We start from the raw sequence: 13,952 nt of genomic DNA on the forward strand, positions 1-13,952 counted from the left end.
GATGTCATGCCACAGGTTTGATACCACCCATATCCGCCCTTCTGACAAGATAAAGGATGTGTGCTTTCTCTCTACCTTTGCACTTGTGATCTGCTCTCTACAGCCATTGTCTGTAACTCACAAGTGCCCGGAATATTCTGTAAGTAAATTCTTCAGTGAAACTACTCATCATCTCCAGGCTTTATTTGGATAACCAACATTCTCACTACCCGAAATTAAACAAACACGCGGAGGAAAAAAGCATCCTCTAAGAAAGTATATCAACTTCTCTCAAGACTCTGAACTGATGGAAGGAGAGACAGATGGATGCCGATTGTGCTCCATTATGCCAGCTTTATCCCCAGAGAAATGCAGAGGGGTTGCATCAGGAAGGGAATCCGGCATAAAAACTGTGAAACAAATATGAGGTTTCATTCAGTGGCTGGTGACCATCTAAGGGGGTACCCTGCCCCCTGCCCATCGACAGCTGGGATAGGCTTCATGCAGGCCCGCGACCATTGTGAGGATAAGCAGCTAAGAAAATGGATGGATGGGTTTTGTGACATGACGGTGTTATTAAGAAATGGATTCGGTTATTGAGAGCTAGATCCCAAATTCACAGCCAACCACTTAGATTTTGTCAAGATAACCACAATTTTGTGCCAACCATCACCTTGTCAGATTAAACGCTTGTGTCCCACTTCCAGGTTAGCATTTGTCTCGAAAAGGGGTCACCACGTTCCTTTTTCAGCGCGACGCAGCATAACTGTGTTGGAAAGGGTTGATGAGTCTTTGACCACCTAGGGGCGGTGTGGATTTGCTGCTGACAAGCACATTCATCGTGAAATCCCCCACTGCATGTCATCCCTCTGTGCCATCCATAGCATTTGTTAGGAAACATTTTTTGAATCCCAAGAGTTTGGGTTCCCTCCATTCAGCTCCAATCTATAGCAGCTTTCCTTTGGCGACAGGTGGCTATCAAAACATGAGCTCAAACTACGTAGAAACGAACGTAATGGGCACCTTTAAAAAAAAAAAAAAAGCAATGATTTCAATTGTGTGGTCTCTCCCATTTTTTTTTTTTTTATATGCACATATAGCTCGTGTTACGTAGTTTGAGCTCACGTTGTATTGATACCCAACTGAAGCCATAGAGGGCTGGGACTGACGTCACTGCCGAGCATGCTCATTAACTTTTCGCCATATTGGAAGACAAACAAACCCCAAGGAAGTTCGAGTGCTGTAAGTGTAGTCGGTTTTTATATGGTTTCTTCGCTTGGAAGTTGATCTCTATGATCTAGCAAAGCATGGCAGGCCCTTCTGTCAAATGTAAACATGTTGACACCCTGCCAGCTTTCGAAAGGAATGGTTACAAGGAGAAACTTGCACTGGTTGACCCCTACGAGATACCCAAACAGGAATGAACCACAGATGAGACATACTATCCTGCTGTAATTTACCCTGACATTGGGAACTATTTTATCTTCATTCCAAGTGTTTATACCATAGATGACGTGAAAGCTTACAAGAGCATGGATGCACACAATCAGTTTGTGTGTGGCTGGGTTCGCAATGTGGGAGCTGTTCTCCGAAATGGATACCAATTAGTCAGTGGAAAGGTCAATGTTTACATTTCATATGATCTAAATTTCATTACACTGAGACTTTTCTCAGGTCAATCTACATGTTCTCACTACACCTTTTGAGCAAATCCATTTATTTAATTCCTGTACATTTAAATATATGTAATGTTTGTGAGGCCAATAGTAAATTAACAATCATTTGCAACTTATATTTTGACAGTTAAGTAATGCCATCCTGGAAAGAATATAATTAATCTTAGTGTTATGTTTCCATCTCTTTGTACTACATATATTTTCAAAATGACATTTGAAATAGACATTTTTTCCAATATACATTTCTCTAGCCTCCATTCTTTTGTGAAATTTTCATTTGGTACAATAATGATAGGTGAAAATATTCAGTAATATTATCTAAATGTGGATACTATATACATTAATACATGCATGTAGGTTAAAAACTCCAATATTACCTTTACAGGTTCTCCATTCCCGAGAATTGCAAGAAAAGCCACTTTGGCCTTGAGTGATTGCTAAACCAAGTGGGGAAAATTGTTGCTACACATTGGGACTGCAAGGCTGGCCTGGAAGAAGCTTGTTCACATGTTGCAGCACTGCGGTTTAGCTTGAAGCCAACATCAGGATACGAGACTCAAAAGACTACCACGCAAGAGAAGGCATACCGGAAGCTGCCAACATCTCCTCAAAAGTAGTCAATACAAAAAAAAAAAAATCCCTACCTACCTACCCTAGTTTTCGTAGTCCATGTTACCGGAAACACAAAATTATTTTTGTTTGGCCTTATCAGAATGTTTTGACCATATAAATGTGCTGTCGCCAACGTTTATATAAGTGTGGAAAAAAAACAATCGGACTTCAAAATTTTATTGTCTCATGCTCCATCTAACATGTCAGGCTGTTCTGTTCCCTGAAAATTGCATTTAGTTCTACTTGTAAGTTACCCACCATATCTGAAACAAAAACCTGTGTGTATGTATGTATATATATATATATATAACAAATTTGCATGAATTGCAATAAATGGCTTCCAAATGTAACAGATTTCTTTTTCAATTTAGAGCTGTTGCTTCTATCTTTGAATAACAAAATATTGAAGGAAGAATGCAAAGTCCATTATCTTAAGCCAAGCTTAATATCCATGCTTGGGTATTATATCATTCCACAAAGACATGCACTTTAAAGGGACACATTTTATTTCTATTTGCTGTACATAGGGAATAGTCCATTGATTTCCATGATTGTTTGTTGGTTGGAGCCCAGTCTGGATTAGTGCAGTCATACAGGTGTGCTGGCTTGCCTGAAATGCTAATCATAATTAACAAAATGTTAACATATTTATTTTTTGTTTGGCCAACTTGCTCAATAAAACATGATATTCAAATTTCAATAAGTTGTTGAAAGGATACTGATGTTAAAACAAGTCCCCAGTCCTAAAATATTTCATAATTTAATTCACATAACTCAGTACAGTATCAAACTATAATATTATTCATAGCACACCAGAAAAAACATTTCAGAACAGGATTCATTTAACATGATTTGGAGTGGAAGCATGCCAGCCAATCCCTATAACACTAAGAACGTTTTTCATCTTGTTCTCCCTGCTTTTTTATAACAGCTGAAATCCTGACTTGTCTCCTGACCTGTTTACATTGGGCCCTGCTCTGTTGGGAGCATCCAATTGTTAGGAATGGTAGTGTCCACCCACTTCTCAATTGTTTGTATCAATAGCATATGCCGAAGTGTCAGAATGTGTAGAGGGAAGTGACTAAATACAAGCACGACTGAGCATTCAAAGATGTCTCATCGTTTTTTTTGTTGACACACACACTCACACACACAAACATGGTGTCAGGAGTGGCTAGAACAAGAGACAATACCATGGATTAATACGCTGTTTCACGGCAGGACGCATTAAAAAAAAAAAAAAAACACAAACTGCCGAAGGAATTAGCAATGGGCCAAACAACATCAACAACATGGCAGTGAACATTCCACCTCCGGAGGAGATGAAGATGGCTGGCTATTTGGCAAGTAACTGGATAACATCAGAGCAGAATTTAACCATAGCTGGAGGCTGGTTGGTTTGTGCAAGTTAGAACAATAATGTAGTCACTTGTGCGTGGAGTTCCAGCCGCCAGTACACTTGTCTTCCAAAATGGTGCGAGGCTGGAAATCACCTGCGTGTGACGTCTTGTCACAGGCCTCGATAGACAGAGGCATTCAGAATCCTGATTAAGTCGATGCAGAACGCTGATAGAATGTTGCTGTTTTTCAAATCCAGTTATTCCAAAAAAATTTCAGGATTTTATGAGACATTATTTCATGTTGGTGGCGGAGTGTTGCTCAATGAATCTCTTTGTTAGCAAACTAAGCTAAGATCGGGCCGAAAAGCTTCAACCTGGACGAGACAACGCATTCTGCGTCGAGGATTCACAAAATTTTGTCCATATTCCCAAAGATTTGTTTTAGAACAATAGTCTATTCTCCCACATGGCGAGAAGTGAAGGGAGATGTTTTACCCAAGAACCTTTACGGCAGAAATATTTAAAGCGACAAGCTCCCCAATCGGGCTGCATGAAGAGTCCCACAGCGTTTGTTCTACATGTCATCCACCACGACGCCAGATTCAGACATCACATTACGGAGATGATAATAAAAACGAAATAATATTTAACTCCCAGAAAACAACCGGCAGAATTCAGTCGTTGGTGTGCCCGGTTTTTTTTTTTAAACACACGTAAGTGTCCGCTCTGTCAAACCTTACGAGTTGGTGGCAAGAACAACAAGACTTTACTTCAGCCTTGTTCTCTGCTGAGGGAACTGTTGCTCGCAAACGCCTCTTTGTTAGCAAGCTAGGCTAAGCTAAAACGAGAAGCTTCAACGTGCAAGAAACGACTTTAACCGGACTCGAAGACAGCACGAACGATGTTTTAATCCACTAAAGTAGTGATCAGAGGGGTTCCGCGTCGAAGATTCACAACGTTCGATCCAAATTCTGGAAGATTTACGCAAGCCAATAGAACTTTATACCGCATGGCGAAAAGGAAATACGTATTTACCAGTTGCGCCAGAAATATTTAAATACTGCGCCAACTGAAGTCAAACCAGATGTCTCTTCAAAATAAAAGCTAATCTTCGGCCTCCGGGAATGGTGCAACAATATTCACTATGCTACGGGCTGACCCAGTACTGCAGCCCGTTTGCGGATCTTGTTGCTTTAAATATTTCTGCCGTAAAGGATCATGGGTAATAAATCTTTCACTTCCGGCCATATTGGTGAAGCGACGATAGTGCTTTTCCAAATCTTCCACCGAATGTTGTGAATCCTGGACATGGGACTCCCGTGATCACTACTTGAGTGCATTAAAACGTTATTCGTGCTGTCTTCGTGCTGTTTGGAGTAGTCTCGTCATCTTTGAAGCGTCTCGGCTAAGTTTAGCTTGCAAACAAAGAGACGCTTTGCTGATCAACTCTTTGCTCAAGCATGAGGTAAAGTCTTGTTCTCACCGCCACCAAATTTGGAAGGATGTCTAACAAAGTACTGCAATGAATTTTGGGGAACAACTAAATGAACGATTAAATGAATGATACAATGAACCAACAGCTACATTTTATCAGCGTTTTTTGTCTGAGATTCATAAATAATATCCTGGAACGATTATTTTCCGCATCGTGATTCACTTCTGAATCTTTTGTGAGAATAGTGTCTACATTATAAACTCTATAATTATCCTAATGTTAATCTTAATTTAATTGTTTCACATATTGGGTTTTCACTTGCTTTTCTCATCCCTCCAAAGTGATCGTGTGAAAATGTGTACGAGAACAACAGCATCTTACGAGGAAGAACTTTGGGGTGCAAAAGTGGAGAACAAGCCACAACGTCAACTACTGGACGCTGTGTTCAGTCTTCAACCTCGAGTTGTGTTACACAGAGCAGGTTGGTTCAATTGTTGCATGCATTTTAATTTCAGTGATATTCGTATGTGTATTTACAAGACCTATTTTATGATGCATTTAATCTAACATTGTCAACATCTGATGTGAACGATGTGGGTCTGCAGGAAGAGCAGAGCTTTGTGGTGGCTACTGCCACCTGATGTGCAACCCTCAAATAAAAAAAAACGTAATTTTGTTAGCCTACTCCAATAATAGTAACATCTTGTAGTTTACAAGGCGTGTGGATCAGATGGGATCCATGGAATGCTTGACACGGAGTCAAAATGTCTTAACTTGAAACCTCACCGTGGTGATCAAAATATAGAGCTCATGCACCTATGTCACCAAAGTCACTTGACAGGCCATATTGATGGTCAAGCAAAGCATTCTTCAATCCTAAATCCATTGGAGACCACAGGAAAATACATCTTATAGCACGATGCCCAGAGTTTTGTCCGATACCATTAAACATTTAGAAGGTGATAATAAACGAAGGTACGTGGAAAAATTAGAGACACTAGGCATAGACGACCCATATTTAATGCCGAAGTCGCTGTTTTTGCCGATAAGAAATTTGACTGTTAACCCGCTTGCGCTTGTCTTGGACAACTGGATATTACCAACAGTCACTTTGGGATTGGTGGTCCCAGCTATTTTGAGGTCATTGACCAAGTCCTGTCGTGTAGTCCTGGGCTGATTCCTCACCTTTCTAAGGATCATTGAGACCCCACGAGTTGATATCTTGCATGGGGCTCCACTCCGATTGAAATTGACCGTCATATTTAGCTTCTTCCATTTTCTAATGTTTGCTCCAACAGTGAACCTTCCTTCACCAAGTTGCTTGGGAATTTCTCCGTGGCCCTCTCCAGCCGTGTGCAGTTGTACAATTTTGTCACTGGTGTCTTAGGACAGCTCTTTGGTCTTGTCCATGCTAGAACTTTGAGTCTTACTGATTGTATGGGGTGGACAGGTGTCTTTATGCAACTAACCACGTCACACAGGTTCATTTGATTCAGGATAATACATGGAGTGGAGGTGGACTTTTAAAGGCGGACTTACAGGTCTTTGAGGGTCAGAATTCTAGCTGATAGACAGGTGTTCAAATACTTATTTCCATCTGATCACAGAAATAACATACATTGTGATTTCTGGATTTTTCTTTTTAGATTATCTCTCTCACAATGGACATGCACATACGGTGAAAATTCCAGACCCATCCATGATTTCTAAGTGGGAGAATTTGTAATATAGCAAGGTGTCCAAATACGTCTTTTCTTCACTGTATAGAGTTACTTAAAAAAAAAAAAAACAATAGTTGGGGGGGGGGGAGACGTAATCCTCTCATAACGTAGCAAAAGATCCCTGCCCCGCCTGTGTGGAGTTCGCAAGTTCTCCACATGCCTGCGTGGGTTTTCTACGGGCACTCCAGTTTCCTCCCACATCCCAAAAACATGTAACATTAATTGTACATGCTAAATTCCCCCAAGGTGTGATTGTGAGTGTGATTTGTCTGTCTTCATTTGCCCTACAATTGGCTGGCAAACAGTTCGGGGTGTTCCCTGCGTACTGCCCATTGACAGCTGGGATAGGCTCCAGCACTCCCGCAACCCTTGTGAGGATAAGTGGCTAATATATGGATGGATGGATTCATTTAACAGCGTGTTGCGGTCATATGGAAGTACAATATGTAGTACGCTCGCCATCGTTACCACTGATTGATCACCAAATCTGACAGTAACAAACGTTGGGATGGTCAAGAGAATTCAGGACAGGGGGAAAGAGGACAACCCTGAGCAGGAGATGATTTTTGTACTCTGCATAATTCACGAGGAAATACTGTGTAAATCCATGATGCAGCTTGATGACATAGTTAAGCCTGTTGTGAAACTTGTTAACTTTATTTGAGGGAGGGGACTTCACCATTGTCAGTTTAATGATTTTCTTGAAGAAACTGATCCTGACCACACTGACTTACTTTAACATTCTAATGACCGCCGGTTAAGTTTAGGAAAAGTATGTCAACGTGTGTGGGACTTCAAACAGAAGATTATTTCATTTTTGGAGATACTTGAGAATAATGACAATTTTTCTGAGCTGAATGACAGATTGGCTTTCTGATTTAGCTTTTACTGTGGACATACTGACACATGGGTGATCTGATTGTTAAACTACAAGGGAAAAAACAATTTGTTCATGAAATACAAGCAAACAACAGACCATTCAAAACCCATCAAGTTTTATTTTCGAAGCAAATGTCAGAAGTAATTTGCTCATTTCCTAACACTTGCTGCATTAAAAGTGGCCCTGCGACGTGTTAAAAATATAGAGAATCAGTGGACGACCTGGATGAGGAATTCTGCCATCGGTTTTGTGATTTTGGAAAAATTGACAGGGCACTTGAGCTGGTGTCATGTCCCTTCTCACATGACCTGGAAAAGGTGCCACAGAAGTTGCAGTTGGAACTGATTAATCTTCGCTGTGAAATGGTGTGAAAATTATTATTGATTTGTCATACATTTACTGCAATGAAGGGTTTGCTTTGCCGTGCAACAAAGTATTTGCTTTGCTCAGCGCATGAATATCATAGGATTTAAGATGGTGCAATGAAGACTTGCTTGGGCTCACAATGAAGACCTGCTTTGCTGGCGAGTGAAGGGTTAATATACATGTTGTTTTGAGTTACTTCTCTTTTTGTTAAGTTTAAAGAGCGACAGAAGATGGTTTCCATCCTGTGAGGCAACTGCAGTCAGACTGTTTTGAGACAAGATTGCAGAAGATCTTTTGGAACTGATTGTTGGATGTTTTTTATTCACAAATGCATATTGTAATTTTCCAACACCATTGCACACACATAGTCACACGTACAAGTTTGCGTTCCCCACAGTCTTTTAGATTTTAAGTGTTGGTCGGGACCTCCTAAATGTAATAAAAAGAGAGGGTTCGCGGAAGACTGCTTCAAGAATTGTACATTGCAGTTCTTCGTTCTCCTTAAAGCTTTGAGAAACAAAATTCGGTGTCCTTCTCGCCTCATTGTTTGCTGTTTAATGAATGTCACAAATGGATTAACCTGACACAAGGTGTGAAAGGACAAGTTCATCAACTCTCTAAAACTGGATGAGTTTTATGGTTCATTAAGTGGAGCAAAATTTCCAAACATCCAGAAGATGGCACAGAGGTGGCTGGTGTTGCTTAAGTAAGTATAAGTTAATAAGTAAGTTCATAAGTTTGTGAACAGACTTTTAGTGTGAACATCAACAAAGCATCCCATAGATCCCAGATGAGTGAGGAACACCTCACATCTGTTCTGAGAATTGTCACAGCAGAATGACCACCAGACGTTCGATGCATTGGCTGGAATGTGCAATCAACAACTCTGTTCATATAAAAAGATATGTTAATACGTCAATGCTTTTTTCTGGTTTATGTGCTGTTAAAATATGCAGTTTATATGTAATTTATCTTTTGCTGACCCGGCTTGTCTGTCAAATTTAAAAAAATCATCACCTGTCCTACGAGCTAAGTTGTCTAGGTAGGACTTCATAGGCTTAGGATGGTCACCTCCGGCAAAAAAGATCCTAGGTGAGGAACCAGACAAAGTATGACTCCATAAAACCCATGACGAATACAAGTATTGGATCTCTGTTCTCCTTGCCCGGACGTGGGTCACCGGGGCCCCTCTTTGGTGCCAGGCCTAGGGTTGGGGCCTCAAGGCGAGCGAAAAGAGAAGGGGTGAAGACTGTCGCGGTATTTATTATGGGAGGGTGTGTCTCCTCTAAGTATACGTGGGGGTGCAAGGGCGGTACTTAACTGGAACGTTCTACTCAGGGCTAATATGTCAGGTAACTATTTACAAATTTTGTGTTTTCTTAAAATTAAATAAACAAATTAGAATAACACAAAGTTCTGTCATCTTACAGACCACATCCACAAACACAGGCTCTGAGAAAACAACCATAGTGCAGCAGTATAAAACCTTCGTATTTAAAGGACAGGAGAATTAGTAGATCTGCTTGGCGCCTAGCATATACCCCTAATACTCTATAGAAAAAATGAGGTGCCTTATACACACAGAAATTCAGGCCATACACATGAACACATTTAAGGGGGAAAAACAACAACAAAAATCTTCACGCCTCGGTGCCAGATACACCCCTTACAACCAAATCTCACACAGGAATTATTTTGTTGGAACTTGGCTCAACCCCCAGAACAGACTCAAGTTGTGTCATGGACTAAATCAACCGACACACGCCTAATGACCCTTCCAAAGCGTGAGGTAAGCCGGTCCTCAACATCTGATACCAGGGTGCGGTATGAGCAGAAAGGTGTTGGGCGCGGTGGGGACGGAGGGGCTGCCAGAGGTGAGAGTGAAGGGATGTCATGACATTAACCCATGAGGAAGTGCGGCCATCATCCCAGTCATCAACAGTGGAAAGGGAACCAGCTAGGGATGGGGTAGCTGTTGCAGCTGCAGAGTCCAACCCCGACATCTCAGTGCCATCACAAAGGAAGAGGGTCATCAATCTCACTGGGAACAGGCATGGTTACTGGAGCATCATCATCATCCCGAGTTGCAGCTAAGGGCAGGAAGTTGACCTGAAGAAGCAGGTTCCGGTGAACAAGACGTTCATTTCCATCTCTATCGCTGATCCAGTAGACATATAAGGTAGGTTTCGCTGCCACAATAATGTAGACATTAGGTTGCCATTTGTCAGAGAGTTTGGATTTACATTTAACACCTTTGTTCGCCAGAAACACCCGGTCTGCAAGAGGTAAAGACTGACCCCTGACCCACTTGTTGGACTGATTATATTGATTTTTCTGCTCAGCGGAGCAGTTCTTCTGTGCCAACGTCATGGCGCAGTGCAGGTCATCCAGAAGTGTTTTCACATAGGCATTATAGTCACACACAGTCTTATCATGGAGAACATTCTTGAAGAGGAGGTTGACTGGCAGTCGAAGCACCTGACCAAACAGATAGAAGGTGCAAACCCTTTGGTCTTATAGACAGTGCAGTGCTACACGAAGGTCATGGTCTGGACCATTCATGGCAATTTCTGTTTAGAACGAGGTGGCAAAGACCTCAACATGTTCCCAAGGGTGCAATTGAACCTCTCCGTTCTGCCATTCCCCATTGGATGGGAAGATGAAGTGCACGACTTACCAAGTCCTGTCAGCGCCAAAAGCTCAGCAATTAATTCGCTTTCACCCTGTTCAGAGTTCAGGCGCTGGGGAAAACCATACAATGCCTTGTGAAAGTATTCGGCCCTCTTGCACTTTTCAACCTTTCGTCACATTTCAGGCTTTAAACATAAAGATATAAAATTTTCATTTTTTTGTCAAGAATCAACAAGTAGGACACAATCCTGAAGTGGAATGAAATTTATTGGATATTTTAAACTTTTTTTTTTTTTTTTTAACAAATAGAAACCTGAAAAGTGGGGTGTACAATATTATTCGGCCCCCTTACATTAATACTTTGTAGCTCCACCTTTTGCTGCAATTACAGCTGCAAGTAGCATGGGGTATGTCTCTATCAGTTTTGCACATTGAGAGACTGAAATTCTTGCCTATTCTTCCTTGCAAAAAAACTCGAGCTCAGTGAGGTTGGATGGAGAGCGTTTGTGAACAGCAGTCTTCAGCTCTGCCCACAGATTCTCAATTGGAATCAGGTCGTGACTTTGACTTAGCCATTCTAACACCTTGATACATTTGTTCGTGGACTATTCCATTGTAGATTTGGCTTTGATTTGGATCATTGTCCTGTTGGAAGATAAATCTCCGTCCAAGTCTCGGGTCTTTTACAGACTCCAACAAGTTTTCTTCCAGAATGGTCCTGTATTTGGCTCCATTCATCTTCCCATCAATTTTAACCATCTTCCCTGTCCCTGCTGAAGAAAAGCAGGCCCAAACCATGAGGCTGCCACCACCATGTTTGAGACTGGGCATGGTGTGTTCAGGGTGATGAGCTGTGTTTTTTTTTTTTTTTTACACCAAACATATCGTTTTGCATTGTGGCAAAAAAGTTCGATTTTGGTTTCATCTGACCAGAGCACCTTCTTCCACATGTTTGTGTCTCCCAGGTGGCTTGTAGCAAACAAATTGGACTTTTTATGCATATCTTTGAGAAACTGCTTTCTTCTTGCCACTCTTCCATAAAGGCCAGATTTGTGTAGTGTACGACTGATTGTTGTCCTATGGACTGACTCTCCCACCTCAACTGTAGATCTCTGCAGTTCATCCAGAGTGATCATGGGCCTCTTTGCTGCATCTGTGATCAGTCTTCCCCTTGTTCAAGGTGAAAATTTAGAGGGACGGCCGGGTCTTTGTAGATTTGCAGTGGTCTGATACTCCATCTATTTCAATATGATTGCTAGCACAGTGGTCCTTGAGATATTTAAACTTTGGGAAATCTTTTTGTATCCAGATTCGGCTTTAAATTCCACAACAGTATCTCGGACCTGCCTGGTGTGTTCCTTGGTCTTCATGATGCTCTCCTTACTTTAAACAGAGCAGGTGCATTTATACGAAGACTTGATTACCCAAAGGTGCATTGTATTTATCATCATCAGTCAACATTGGATCATTCAGAGCTCCTCACTGAACTTGTGGAGTGAGTTTTCTGCAATGAAAGTAAAAGGCCCGAATAATATTGCACGCCCCACTTTTCAGTTATTTGTTTAAAAAGTCTAAAATATCCAATACATTTTGTACAATTTCACGATTGTGTACCGCTTGTTGATTCTTGACAAAAAGGGACAATTTTATATCTTTATGTTTCAAGCCTGGCAAAGGTTGAAAAGTTCAAGGGGGTCTAATACGTTCAGAAGGCACTGTATATGCAAAATAAGTTATCCCACAACTTATTTGCTACCTTCTTGGCCGTCTGGTCCTGACAGGGAAAATCATGTGCAAACCTGGTGAAATGATCAGTAACCACCAGAACATCCACGGACTTATTACTGTCCTCAGCTGACCAAAAGTCAATGTAAACAAGCTCCAGGGGGGCGGCGGTCTTAATGCTCTTCAATGGAGCGCTGACTGAAGGCTCTGGGGTTTTCCCAAGGACACATCTGTGGCAGCACCTCACATGATTGCGAACATCCTTCTCCATATTGCACCAGAAAATCGCTGACGAGCCAGTGAAAGCGTGTGAAGCTGACCCTGGTGACCAACATGGTCATGGACACCGAACAAGGCATCTGCCTGCAGGGACTCAGGTACAAGGAACTGAAGCAGCAGAGAAATTGCCCAGGGACTGTGGTTGGCAAGTGAGGTGAAAAGTGTGTCCTGCACATATTCATTGACGACATCATCGGCCTGGTTAAGTAGCTCAAAATAAGACGAGTATAGTAGCCGCTCCCTCAATGGCTTCACAAAGGGATCCCTGCTCATTGCATCTGCAACCACATTCAATCTGCCAGGGATCTGTTTGATTGAATGAATATGAAGCCAGTTTTGAGACCCAATGCTGCCCGCAAGCATCAAGTTTTGGCTTGATCAGGATGTATGAAAGAGCTTTGAGCTTTAAGAGCTGAACTTGTGACCTTTAAGCTAGTGACTAAACTTTTCACAAACCGCCCACTTGAAAGCGAGAAACTTCAAGTCGGTGAGCAGGATACTTTGCTTGTCTCCTAGTCAGGGATTTGCTTGCAAATGTGATGGGTCTGGCTCTATCGCTACCATCAGGCACTTGAGACAAGACAGCACCCAGACCATCAAGGGAAGCATCAGTAGAGAGGATGAATGGCTTGACAAAGTCCGGGTGCACCAAGACCACACTGTTGAGGAGTGCAGATTTAACATCCTCAAACGCCCTCTCACAGACAGGAGTCCAATTCTGAGGAGTCAGTTCTCAGAAGGTGCCAGCACCTCTTCTGTCCAGCAGTTAAAATGTGAAGTGGCTTTGCAATGGAAGAACAGCCAGCGATAAAGTGTTAATAAAACAGCACCATCCCAAGGAAAGACTTGCAGCGATCATCATTCATGAGATCCCTCTTACTGAAAACTGTGACGAATTTCTCTTTCTCCTGATCGACTGTGACACCACTGGTGTCCACCATATGGCCGAGAAATCTCACAGACCTGCGTAGGAAGTTGCATTTCTTCTGTGCCAGCTTCAGGTTGTTGGCTCTAAGGCGTGAAAAGACCTGGGCGATCCTTCTCAGGGCCTCTTTCTCAGAGGGGGCAAAGACAAACAGGTCATCTAGATAACAAAGGAGACTGGAGAAGTTCAAGTCACCAAAGACACTGACACATCATCTGCAAAAAAAGACGCGTGGCTGTTGCATAGGACCTGGGGAAGCCTATTATGCTCATACAGCCCTAAGGGGGCTGTAAAGGTTGTGTATTGCCTGTCAGACTCATAGAGGGGAATGTTGTAGAACCCCTGATGTGAGATCCATGGTACTGAAAAAGACATTTCCACCA

General features: G+C 42.0%; 1 protein-coding gene and 1 long non-coding RNA gene across 4 annotated transcripts in view; one reads left to right on the forward strand and one right to left on the reverse strand.

The window, feature by feature from the left end:
* Positions 1–2,750: 2,750 nt before the first annotated feature.
* On the reverse strand, positions 2,751–4,636 carry LOC133493656 (uncharacterized). The gene is made up of 2 exons (XR_009793086.1): positions 3,697–4,636; positions 2,751–2,885 (listed from the first exon to the last, which is right to left on the reverse strand). It is a non-coding gene; the product is annotated as an uncharacterized LOC133493656 (long non-coding RNA).
* Positions 2,859–13,952, forward strand: part of LOC133493620 (uncharacterized) — a 31,592-nt gene continuing 20,498 nt past the window's right edge. For 2 of the 3 annotated variants that reach the window (XR_009793062.1, XM_061807175.1), the window contains exons 1-2: positions 4,830–5,072; positions 5,384–5,523. Coding sequence is in view for 2 of the 3 variants with exons in the window: in XM_061807175.1 (XP_061663159.1) it covers positions 5,068–5,072; positions 5,384–5,523 (145 nt within the window). In the remaining variant the exon portion in view is untranslated. Of the gene's footprint in view, positions 3,611–4,829; positions 5,073–5,383; positions 5,524–13,952 lie in introns of those variants that run through there. The other variant, XM_061807176.1, reaches the window with a different exon arrangement.

This window comes from Syngnathoides biaculeatus, chromosome 20 (genome assembly GCF_019802595.1).
Source record: "Syngnathoides biaculeatus isolate LvHL_M chromosome 20, ASM1980259v1, whole genome shotgun sequence".
Classification (NCBI taxonomy): domain Eukaryota; kingdom Metazoa; phylum Chordata; class Actinopteri; order Syngnathiformes; family Syngnathidae; genus Syngnathoides; species Syngnathoides biaculeatus.